Source organism: Oncorhynchus mykiss, chromosome 2 (assembly GCF_013265735.2).
Source record: "Oncorhynchus mykiss isolate Arlee chromosome 2, USDA_OmykA_1.1, whole genome shotgun sequence".
NCBI lineage: Eukaryota > Metazoa > Chordata > Actinopteri > Salmoniformes > Salmonidae > Oncorhynchus > Oncorhynchus mykiss.
Window position 1 is genome coordinate 80,879,241 of NC_048566.1, and position 13,036 is coordinate 80,892,276.

General features: G+C 42.0%; 1 protein-coding gene across 2 annotated transcripts in view; it reads left to right on the forward strand.

Moving 5' to 3' along the window:
* The window catches only part of furinb (furin (paired basic amino acid cleaving enzyme) b), a 197,255-nt gene that overhangs the window by 99,182 nt on the left and 85,037 nt on the right, over window positions 1-13,036 (forward strand). The window contains exons 3-4 of one of the 2 annotated variants that reach the window (XM_021573226.2): window positions 386-484; window positions 12,336-12,440. In XM_021573226.2, coding sequence (XP_021428901.2) covers window positions 386-484; window positions 12,336-12,440 — 204 coding nt within the window. The remainder of the gene's footprint in view (window positions 1-385; window positions 485-12,335; window positions 12,441-13,036) is intronic. The other variant, XM_021573234.2, reaches the window with a different exon arrangement.

Genomic DNA, 13,036 nt, shown 5'->3' on the forward strand with positions numbered 1-13,036 from the left:
ACACAGCGAGGCTTATATTAACCCCCGCTGTACCAAACCAAATACTAGCCAGGGAGCATGGGGAAATAATGTCTAGACCCTTTTTTCCAGGGGAGATTAAGTTTATGTATGCCTGGATGGGCTGTGGGACAGTGGATGCACATTGATACATGTAATGGAACTGGTAACAGGCACTCCCTGCTATCAACCATCAGCATCCAGGATCCAAATGTAACCGTTTTATAAAATAAATTTGTCTGTCTCTAGCGATCTGAGAATGTAATGTGTGTTTGCGTGCGCGTGTGTATACGTGTGTACATGGGTGCACTAGTGCTATCGTCATGTATCTTTGGTTTTCATTGGGACTGCATATCAGTGTCTCAATGTTATTTTTCTGTGTCTGCAGGTGTTTGGGGGTTATTATCACTTCCGGCATCACACCGTGGTGAAGAGATCCCTATCAGGCCACAGGGGAACACACGTACGACTACAGAAGGAACCACAGGTAGGTTACTGTACACAGCCAATGCACCATATAGCAAGGTTTGCCAAATCTTCACTACGCAAGTGCATGCCATGTTGCCAACATATTTTCCAAAACAATTAGGCCTACAAGTAAAAATGCAAAGAAGAACGTTTCTATCGTTTGGTGCCATCATGGAGGACAGTTTGTCAAACTCTCTACATACTGTTCCCTACATCAACAGCTTTGCACACTTCCATCCATATGCTTCTGTTCTGACCTCCCCCCAGGTGTGTGGAGTCATAAATATGCAAATATTCCTCCAAACAACACAACAACAACAGCTGGTCTGTGTGTTTGCGTTCTCAATTTGCGGCACGTCTTGTAAAAGCATTGTTTTTATCCAAATGTTAATGAGAAGAGGAATCCAGACATTGGCCCATCTGTTACACAAAGACGTTCACAGCTCGAGGAGTAAGCTTCATTTAGGCAGCTGGCTGTAAATGAGCTCTCAGCTCTCTCAGCCCAAGAGAACTAGTCTTTTTTACCTCAAAGTCAGCTTGTTCAATTCAAATCTTCCAGCATAATTCTGCATCAAAACTCTACTTGTCAAGTTCAGTTCCTCTAGCATGCGCTCATTCTGCATTCTGCAGTATAGTTACAGGCAGAACTGTGTTGTTTGGATGAGGAGATGGAGGTAGGGGACCTTGTCTGCAGGGTAGCTAAACACTGGGTCAAAGTTATAAAGTGTATAAAAAAAGTATGCAAGCATTTCGCTACACTCGCAATAACATCTTCTAACCATGTGTATGTGACCAATCCAATTTGATTTGAAGTGAAAACAGGTGTGCCGTGAACGACCTGCAGCTAGCTGTCCCCCCTAGCCAGGGTCAAGTTCTTGAAAAGTAGTGTATGTACATCCAGCAGTTTTCCTGATGCATAGCCCAAAAAAACAGAAGAAGAAAAACTGATGTAGACGCCTGTTGCAATTAGAAACAGTATACAGGAGCTGTCAACAGTGCAGGTATCTATTCCTTTCTTCAGGCTTTTCTGCCCTTTTCCAGAAAGAGAAAGGGTCTTTCACCCAGGCTTAGCTATGTCAACCTAAGTGGACAGTGAGCCACTAGGCTATGATAAGCTATAGAAAGCTGTGGGTGTCAGTCTAGCTGGAAGCTCAGTGAAGATTACATTCAAAAAGCAATAAGATACAGTAGGCGTTAAAGATAACTGGAGAAATAAGATCTGTGAGAAAGTAATAAGATGGGGAGATCAGATGAGATAGGAAGGAATGAGAGAAGGAGATGGAGGCAGGAATCCATCTAACTTAGGGTGCTTTGGTATTTGGGTAGAAATCAGTCTTACTGTATATATACAATATATCTACAGTGCATTCGGGAAAAGTATTCAGACTGTCACGCCCTGACCTTAGTATTCTTTGTTTCTTTATTATTTTGGTTAGGTCAGGGTGTGACATGGGTGACGTGTGTTTTTGTCTCATCTAGGGTGTTTGTACTGTCTAGGGGTTTTGTAGATTTATGGGGTTGTTTCCATCTAGGTGTTTATGTAGGTCTTTGGTTGCCTAGATTGGTTCTCAATTAGAGGCAGGTGTTTATCGTTGTCTCTGATTGGGAACCATATTTAGGCAGCCATCTTCTTTGGGTATTCCGTGGGTTATTGTCTATGTTATACGTTAGCACATAGGTTATATAGCGGTCACGGTCGTCTTATTCGTTTTTTGTTGTTTTGTTTAAGTGTTCTTCGTGTTCTTCATTCAATAATGAAGAATGTATTCACACCCCGCTGCGCTCTGGTCCACTCCATACGACGATCGTGACACAGACTCCTTGACTTTTTTCACATTTTGTTACGTTACTTATTCTAAACTTGATTCAATAGTTTTTTCCCCCTCATCAATCTACACACAGTACCCCATAATGACAAAGCAAAAACAGGTTTTTAGAAATGTTTACAAATGTATTAAAAATAAAAAAACGGAATTATCACATTTACATAAGTATTCAGACCCTTTACGAAATACTTTGTTGAAGCGCCTTTGGCAGTGATTACAGCCTCGAGTCTTCTTGGGTATGACGCTACAAGCTTGGCACACCTTTATTTGGGGGATTGGTCCCATTCTTCTCTGCAGATCCTCTCAAGCTCTGTCAGGTTGGATGGGGAGTGTCGCTGCACAGCTATTTTCAGGTCTCTCCCGAGATGTTGGATCAGGTTCATGTCCGGGCTCTGGCTGGGCCACTCAAGGACATTCAGAGACTTGTCCCGAAGCCACTACTGCATTGTCTTGGTTGTGTGCTTATGGACGTTGTCCTGTTGGAAGGTGAACCTTAGCCCCAATCTGAGTTCCTGAATGCTCTGGAGCAGGTTTTCATCAAGGATCTCTCTGTACTTTGCTCTGTTCATCTTTCCCTCGATCCTGACTAGTCTCCCAGTCCCTGCTGCTGAAAAACACCCCCACAACCTCACCGTAGGGAGGGTGCCAGGTTTCCTCCAGACGTGACGCTTTTCATTCAGGCCAAACAGTTCAATCTTGGTTTCATCAGACCAGAAAAGTCTGAGAGTCCTTAGGTGCCTTTTGGCAAACTATTTTCCTGAGGAGTGGCTTTCGTTTGGCCACTCTACCATAAAGGCCTGATTGGTGAAGTGCTGTAGAGATGTTTGTTCTTCTAGAAGGTTCTCTGGAGCTCTGTCAGGTTCACCATCGGGTTCTTGGTCACCTCCCTGACCAAGGCCCTTCTCCCCGATTGCTCAGTTTGGCCGGGCGGCCAGCTCTAGGAAGAGTCTTAGGGATTCCAAACTTCTTCAGTTTAAGAGTGATTGAGGCGACTGTGTTCTTGGGGACCTTCAATGCTGCAGACATTTTTTGGTACCCTTCCCCAGATCTGTGCCTCGACACAATCCTCTCTCGGAGCTATACGGATAAATCCTACGACCTCGTGACTTGGTTTTTGCTCTGACATGCACTGTCAACTGTGGGACCTTATATAGACAGTTGTGTGCCATTCCAAATCATGTCCCATCCCAATGTACCACTGGTGGACTCCAATCAAGTTGTAGAAACATCTCAAGGATGATCAATGAAAACCGGATGCACCTGAGCTCAATTTTGAGTCTCACAAAGGGGTTGAATACTTGTGTAATAAGGTATTTCTGTTATTTGTTTTGAATAAATTAGCAAAAAATTCCAAAACCTGTTTTCACTTTGTCTTTATAGGGTATTGTGTGTAGATTGATGAGAAAAAAAAAATATTTAATCAATTTTAGAATAAGGCTGTAACAACTAGAGGTCGACCGATTATGATTTTTGAAACCGATACCAATTATTGGAGGACCAAAAAAGCAGATACCGATTTAATCGGCCGATTTTAAAAAATATAAATATATTTGTAATAATGACAATTACAACAATACTGAATTAACACTTATTTTAACTTAATATAATACATCAATAAAATCAATTTAGCCTCAAGTAGATAATGAAATGTGTTCAATTTGGTTTAAATAATGCAAAAACAAAGTTTTGGAGAAGAACATATAAGTGCAATATTTGCCATGTAAGAAAGCTAACGTTTCAGTTCCTTGCTCAGAACATGAGAACATATGAAAGCTGGTGGTTCCTTTTAACATGAGTCTTCAATATTCCCAGGTAAGAAGTTTTAGGTTGTAGTTATTATAGGACTATTTTCCTCTATACAATTTGTATTTCATTAACCTTTGACTATTGGATGTTCTTATAGGCACTTTAGTATTGCCAGTGTAACAGTATAGCCTCCGTCCCTCTCCTCGCTCCTCCCTGGGCTCGAACCAGCAACACAAGGACAACAGCCACCACATCGAAGCAGCGTTACCCATGCAGAGCAAGGGGAACAACCACTCCAAGGCTCAGAGCGAGTGAAGTTTGAAACGCTATTAGCGCAAGCTAACTAGCCAGCCATTTCACTTCGGTCACACCAGCCTCATCTCGGGAGTTGATAGGTTTGAAGTCATAAACAGCGCAATGCTTGACGCACAACGAAGAGCTGCTGGCAAAATGCAGGAAAGTGCTGTTTGAATGAATGTTTACGCGCCTGCTTCTGCCTACCACCGCTCAGTCAGATACTTAGATAATATCTAGTAATATCATTAACCATGTGTAGTTAACTAGTGATTATGATTGATTGTTTTTTATAAGATAAGTTTAATGCTAGCTTGCAACTTACCTTGGCTTACTGCATTTGCGTAACAGGCAGTCTTCTTGTGGAGTGCAACGAGAGAGAGACAGGTCGTTATTGCATTGGACTAGTTTGGATCCCCCGAGCTGACATGGTGAAAATCTGTCTTTCTGCCCCTGAACGAGGCAGTTAACCCACCGTTCCTATGCGGTCATTGAAAATAAGAATCTGTTCTTAACTGACTTGTCTAGTTAAATAAAGATTAAATAAAGGTGCTAAAAAAATCTAATTTAAAAATCGGCAAATCGGCGCACAAATATACAGATTTCCGATTGTTATGAAAACTTGAACTCAGTCCTAATTAATCGGCCATTCCGATTAATCGGTCGACCTCTAGTAACAACAAAATCTGTAAAAAGTCAAGGGGTCTGAATTCTTTCTGAATGCACTGTATATACTACTACTGTAATTTGAGGTAAAGAGTAGTTTCCTGGATATATCCTGTCGTGGAAATTCAGTTCTGAGAGAGATTTGGTTACTTATTCAAACAATCATCTTTATTTAATATCGATTAATTATTGCAATAATGAGGCTGGTCGACCCCCCACCCTTGAGTGTTGGACCGAGTAACCTAACCTTTACACAAATGCAGAGTCTTATATATAGCTGACACTAACAATGCTCAGTCATGGTTGGTTCAACCCCCCTCATGCAGATTGGGGCATCATAAACCACTATGGGTCCATCCTGTCGTTATCTGCACGTGGGTCGTCTTAACCCCACACTGGCTTAGTTTCCCAGATGATTTTGAGACAATGAGGGATTGTTCTACACCTAAGCTATCTCTAAAACACATTCTTGTCTCTGTAATGCAGTCTTTAACCCGTTTGTCAGCTCAAGCCATCTCCAGTGACCATATTTGTGTGTTTTCCCCAAGATGGATGTATTAAATATGGTTTCATCTAAATATTAGTGAACTACATGTTTTTTCTGAAAGTGGCGTAATTCAGAGGAAGGATGACGGTCTATAGGTTGGTGACTATAATGTAAGGCTTAGGTAAATTAGTGCATGTAAAGCTTCCGCTAGATCCTCTCAGTGTAATCCTGGACCTGTCTCTCCCATTCCTCCCATTGTCTTGTGTCTTCAGCCCTGCCTGGCTGACTTAGCTCCATTCGCTTTAAATAATCACACACTGCAAAGATGACATTGGCAGAATCGCATAACCCCCACCATTAAACCAGATACTTTTTGTCATCTCTTTTCTCCCTCTCTCTCCTCTCTTATACTCACTCTCTCTCTCACCGTGAAGGATGGATGAAATCTATTTGTTTTCGGGGCAGATTTTTTATTCCATCTTAACAAACCTCACTGTTACTTATTGCATACTTAGGAGGGGATATTTTCAGGTCCACTCTCTCCAATCTCCTCTCTCCCTGTGGAGTTGTCAGTAGCTATTACACACACACACACACACACACACACACACACACACACACACACACACACACACACACACAAACACAGTGCAGTGTGTCTGGAGGCTGTGGCAGCGGTATTGTGGTTTATGTATCTCCTAAGTCAGATACAGTATGAGGATCAGAGAGGAGACACAGCGTGTCTAGCAGCCCATCATTAGAAACCAGGCCTACCTGAGGATCTGTCTTTTTCAGCAATCTATTTCCTGTGTTTGAGGGGTGCAAAATCCACTTTTCACTTAAATCTCGTTAGATTGATTGCTTTCACTTTACACCTGTGACTCTTTCATACTCTAGCTTTTGTCTGTGATTTTTTCCCCCCGTTAGCGTTATGACCACAGAAATGTTTGTAATGAGCTGTCAAACACACTCTGGTAATGGCTAAATGGGATACATTGTATTTCTGTTGAATCTATAAAGGCTTGTTCACATCGGCAGTTTGAAGTTACTCAAATCCAATTTATTTGCATATCTGATTTGAATCTGTTATTTTTCCTGCAGTCTGAACAGCCAAAAAACACATGGAATCAGATCAAGCCACGTTTCAAACCACCTTCATAGGAGGTTTGAAGTCAGATACAAATCTGATTCCTGGCAATGTGATTTGTGTCTGAACGGTCAAATCATGTTTATTTGTCCTAAAGTGGTTTTTAGACTGTCATTCTGCTTGTTGCTTGCTAACTACTCTGTTGACAGTTTAACAAGAACATGTCGTAGCTAATTGTTTACAAACAAATTAGTGAATGTGCTAGAAAGCTAAACAGGTACCGAGCTAGCTAGTTGACTGCTGTGGCTAGCCAAAAACAGCTATCTAGCTAGCTAGTTGACTACTGTGGCTATCCAAAAAGGACTTGTTTTGAAAGTTGGATCATGTTATCCTTGGAGGCTTTAAAAGTGTTCTTATCCTATGATTTTGAACATTCAATGCAGCTTGGAATCGTTCATGGCAGGCATTGTTGTCACCTTAGCTTGCTTCTTCTGAGTGATAGGAAACACAAGCACCACCACCAATCAGTCTACACCACTGCGCACACTCCCGTTGTTACTAGCGTAGCCTTGTCAGCAAATTACTACTGTCTAAACACACACAAATCTGATTTGGTCACTTGTAACTTGCTGTTTGGACAGTCAGGACAGTTCAAATCCATGTTGATCTATTGACTGTCCAAACAGCAAGTTACAAGTGGTGACCAAATCAGATTTGTGTGTGTTCAGACATCAGTCCATAATGGGTATGCGGTCAAACAACCACGCCGCTGCATTGTCAAACACTCCCTAAAACACTTCAGCGAGCAGGCCTTTCTAATCGACCTGGCCCGAGTATCCTGGAAGGATATTGACCTCATTCCGTCAGTAGAAGATGCCTGGTTATTCTTTTAAGGTGATTTCCTCACAATCTTAAATAAGCATGCCCCATTCAAAAGATTTTGAACCAGGAACCGATATAGCCCGTGGTTCACTCCAGACCTGACTGCCCTTGACCAGCACAAAAACATCCTGTGGCGTACGGCATTAGCATCGAATAGCCCCGCGATATGCAACTCTTCAGGGAAGTTAGGAACCAATATACACAGGCAGTTAAGAAAGCAAAGGCTAGCTTCTTCAAACAGAAATTTGCATCCTGCAGCACAAACTCCAAAATGTTCTGGGACACTGTAAAATCCATGGAGAATAAGATAACCTGCTCCCAGCTGCCCACTGCAATGAGGCTAGGAAACACTGTCACCACCGATAAATCCACAATAATTGAGAATTTCAGTAAGCATTTTTCTACGGCTGGCCATGCTTTACACCTGGCCACCCCTACCCTGGTCAACAGCCCTGCACCCCCCACAGCAACTTGCCCAAGTCTACCCCATTTCTCCTTCACCCAAATCCAGATAGCTGATGTTCTGAAAGAGCTGCAAAATCTAGACCCCTGCAAATTAGCAGGGCTAGACAATCTGGACCCTCTCTTTCTAAAATGATCCGCCAAAATTGTTGCAACCCCTATTACTAGCCTGTTCAACCTCTCTTTTGTATCGTCTGAGATCCCCAAAGATTGGAAAGCTGCCGCGGTCATCCCCCTCTTCAAAGGGGGAAACACTATAGACCAAAACTGCTACATACATATATCTATTCTACCCTGCCTTTCTAAGGTCTTCGAAAGCCAATTTAACAGAGATCACTGACTGTTTCGAATCCTACCGTACCTTCTCCGCTATGCAATCTTGTTTCCGAGCTGGTCATGGGTGCACCTCAGCTACGCTGAACGATATCATAACCGCCATCGATAAGAGATAATACTGTGCAGCTGTATTCATCGACCTGGCCAAGGCTTTCGACTCTGTCAATCACCACATTCTTATCGGCAGACTCAACATCCTTGGTTTCTCAAATGACTGCCTCGCCTGGTTCACCAACTACTTCTCAGACAGAGTTCAGTGTGTCAGATCGGACGGCCTGTTGTCCGGACCTCTACAGGTGGTCACAGGGTTGGGAGTGCTACAGGGTTCAAATCTCGGGCTGACTCTTTTCTCTGTATACATCAATGATGTCGCTCTTGTTGCTGGTGATTCTCTTATCCACCTCTACGCAGACGACACCATTCTGTATACTTCTGGCTCTTCTTTGGACACTGTGTTAACTAAACTCCAGACGAGCTTCAATGCCATACAACTCTCCTTCCGTGGCCTCCAACTGCTCTTAAATGGCAGTAAAACTAAATGCATGCTCTTCAACCGATCGCTGCCCGCACCTGCCCGCCCGTCCAGCATCCCTACTCTGGACTGTTCTTACTTAGAAAATGTTCTTACTTACAAAACTACAAATACCTAAGTGTCTGGTCAGACTGTACACACTTCTTCCAGACTCACATTAAACATCTCCAATCCAAAATTAAATCTAGAATCGGCCTACTATTTCGCAACAAAGCATCCTTCACTCATGCTGCCAAACATACCCTCGTAAAACTGACTATCCTGCCGATCCTGGACTTCGGCAATGTCATTTACAAAATAGCCTCCAACACCCTACTCAGCAAATTGGATGCGGTCTATCACAGTGCCATCTTTTTTACCACCAAAACCCCATATACTACCCACCACTGCGACCTCTATGCTCTCATTGGATGGCCCTCACTACATATCCGTCCCCAAACCCACTGCCTCCAGGTCATCTAAGTCTTTGCTAGGTAAAGCCCCGCCTTAGCTCAGCTCACTGGTCACCATAGCAGCACCCACCCGTAGCACGCGCTCCAGGAGGTATATTTCACTGGTCACCCCCAAAGCCAATTCCTCCTTTGGCCGCCTTTCCTTCCAGTTCTCTGCTGCCAATAAATGGAACGAATTTAAAAAATCACTGAAGCTGACTAACTTTAAGCACCAGCTGTCAGAGCAGCTCACAGATCACTGCACCTGTACATAGCCTATCTGTAAATAGCCTATCCAAATACCTCATCCCCATACTGTTATGTATTTTTTTGCTCCTTTGCACCCCAGTATCTCCACTTGCACATTTCATCATCTGCACATCTATCACTCTAGTGTTTAATTGCTATATTGTAATTATTTCGCCACTATGGCCTATCTATTGCCTTAACTCCCTTATCTTACCTAATTTTCCGCATACTGTATATAGACTTTTTCTCTATTGTGTTATTGACTGTATGTTTGTTCATTCCATGTGTAACTCTGTGTTGTTTTTTGTGTCGCACTGCTTTGCTTTATCTTGGCCAGGTAACAGTTGTAAATGTTATAAATGTGAACTTGTTCTCAACTAGACTCAACTAGCCTACCTGGTTAAATAAAGGTGTTTTTTTTTTGCTGACAAGGATACGCTAGTCATAGTAATGACGGTGTGTGTGCAGTGGTGTAGGCTGATTGGTGGTGGTGCTTCCTATCACTCAGAAGTTATGTAGCAAGCTAAGGTGACAATAATGTGCCTTTATCTATATGCTAACATCACGCAACAATGCCTAATTTATCATGATCATTACAAATAACAAGTTCTAATTGCTAAATTGCCCTATATACACTTCCGATCAAAGTTAGGGAGCACTTAGAAATGTTTCCTTGTTTTTTTAAAGAAAAGCACATTTTTTGTCCATTAAAATAACATAAAATTGATCAGAAATACAGTGTAGACATGTTAATGTTGTAATTGACTATTGTAGCTGGAAACGGCAGATTTTTTATGGAATATCTATATAGGCATACAGAGGCCCATTATCAGCAACCATCACTCCTGTGTTCCAATAGCACATTGTGTTAGCTAATGCAAGTTTATTATTTTAAAAGGCTAATTGATCAATTGAAAACCCTTTTGCAATTATGTTAGCACAGCTGAAAACTGTTGTGCTAATTAAAAAAGCAATAAAACTGTCCTTCTTTAGACTAGTTGAGTATCTGGAGAATCAGCATTTATGGGTTCGATTACAGGCTCAAAATGGCCAAAAACAAAGACCTTTCTTCTAAATCCCTCCCTAACCCGGACAATGCTAGGCCAATTGTGCGTCGCCCCACGGACCTCCCAGTCACGGCCGGTTACGACAGAGCCTGGGCGCGAACCCAGGGACTCTGATGGCACAGCTGGCGCTGCAGTACAGCGCCCTTAACCACTGCGCCACCCGGGAGGCCCAGTTGCGCTTCTCAACTGGGAAGAAACTTCATGAACTGGGATTCTATCAGCAGACAGCGTTTGTAGCTGTCTGCCGGTGTGTAGCTACTTTTCTAGGTACTTTTCACGGTGTAGCCTCCAATTTTCTGGTAGAATGCAAGATTGACTTCAAGCAAAACATTAGATTAGTGACTGTAAATGACTGTAACCAAACATTATTATTATTATTTTTAAAATTTTAATGTAACTTTTATTTAGCTAGTCAAGTCAGTTAAGAAAAATTCTTAAACATGACTGTAACCAAACATTCTAGATTTATGAAGAAATGGCAGTGATTAACAGTAGCCTACATTTACTACTCGTTATACTTTTGATATATAGCGGGGAGCACAAATTGGCGGGAGACTGCACATGGAGAGAGAAGTGCCTAGCGTTTTGTCGCCACACAGTATTTGAAAAAAAAAGTGATCTTGGGTTAAAGATCATTATTTAATATCAGTTCAAGTACCTGATTACTCATGCCCATCCCTATTTTGGGGTAACAATTAAGTACAGTACCTTACTATAATAGTTTTCCATTCAAATAGCAAAAAAAAGCTAGAATTTTGCTAGGACTGTCTGGGAGTGGTCTGAGTGGGAAGGGGGAAACTGAAAACTAGCTGTTATTGGCAGAGAGGTTTGGAACTCTCTTTGTTATTAGTCTATTAACCAATTTACCAGCTTGTGATCACACCAGGCAAGCCGAAACTCCTACCCATGCAAACCTGCGGATTAGAAAGTCCTGTGCAGATTGTATTTTCAACCAGCAACTATCAGGATATAATAGTGATTACATTTTAGTTTTTTTTTTTACTTTAACAGTGTTAGTTTCATCAGCTGTTGTACAGTATAATACAAAACACAAAACACAGGAAAAATAATAATTTGGACTGCACTGGCCCTTTAATACAGTTTAAATGTTTTCAAATGAGATGCGCTGTAATGAAAGCCACTCCCGAAAATGAACACTCGGAATAGTGGTATTATGTCTGATCTCACAAACAATGTAAAGTATGTATATATAGGTGTAATCTAGAGGTAAGCGTATTGATTTTTAATCCGGGGGTATCCTGCTATTGACATACTTATTGAATTATGCAGGAGAACATGACAACAACAGTAATTAGTGAGGCAGTCTAGACAGCAATGGTGAGTGCAGGTAGGGTAGACAGAGGAAGTATTTGATGGCTGTTTCCCCCCTTTGTGTTAATGTATTCATATATGCAAATATATGTTTTTAATGCAAATGAGGCACATATAATTTTCTTAGTTTTAACACAAAATATTTCAAAAAATACCTGATGCAATACATTTTTTAGATGTGCATTCTATGAAAGAGAGACAGAGAGCAGAGAGATGAAACACACACACACACACGTCTAAGGATTCAGATGAATCAGATGGGTCTCCCTACTCTCCCTTTAGATGTTGCTGATGTAACCCAGCTGGGTGGTTTGTAAAGTCTTACTGCAGCTGTAGGACCTAACCATTGGAGCATTGGTGGCCACTTGAAAGCCACAGTAGGAGGCAGACTGTGGATAGTTGTTTCTCATGTCATGGTAATTTCATTCATTATCAGTGCTAATGTGTGTGTTTTTGTGTGTGTTCCTCTTTAGGTGAGGTGGGCGGAACAGCAGGTGTCTAGGCGGAGGAAAAAGAGGGATGTCTACACCGAACCATCCGACCCCAAATTCCCCCAGCAGTGGTACCTGGTGAGCAAGGTAGTTGTAACGCTGGTATAAATAATTTTGGAGACAGGCACAGGAATACACAATAGGGTTTTTTAATACACACAAAACAAACACGTATACAAAAACACTGGGCTGTACCCAAAAGAGCGAGGCTAAACCTCTTTGAACGCCACGGGACGATACCCGTAATACACAATATATATAGCACGCAGCATAAAAGCTGCACCAATTTATAGGTACTCACACCACCAATGGACATGGGAACAATAACCGACAAAGACAGAGGGAACAGAGGGCACATATATAACATACTAATCGGGGGAAATGGGAACCAGGTGTGTTTAATCAGACAAGACAGTCTGGGGTTGATGATAATGAATCCCTTTCAGTGAAGCCTAGAAAGCCGGTGATATAGACCTCCGAAACTGGTGGACAAAATGAGCATCAGTACCGTGACAGTAGTAGTCAGATCCCCCAGAACACTGTAGCCTCTACTTTACTAAAGCCAGGAGTAATGCTGAACACATTGTACTATTTGAAATAGAACCTCTTAACACCCCTTTGACATGCCAGTATTTAAAATGTTTAAGACCGTTGATATAGGGATTCTGCCTTTAAAGTGCACT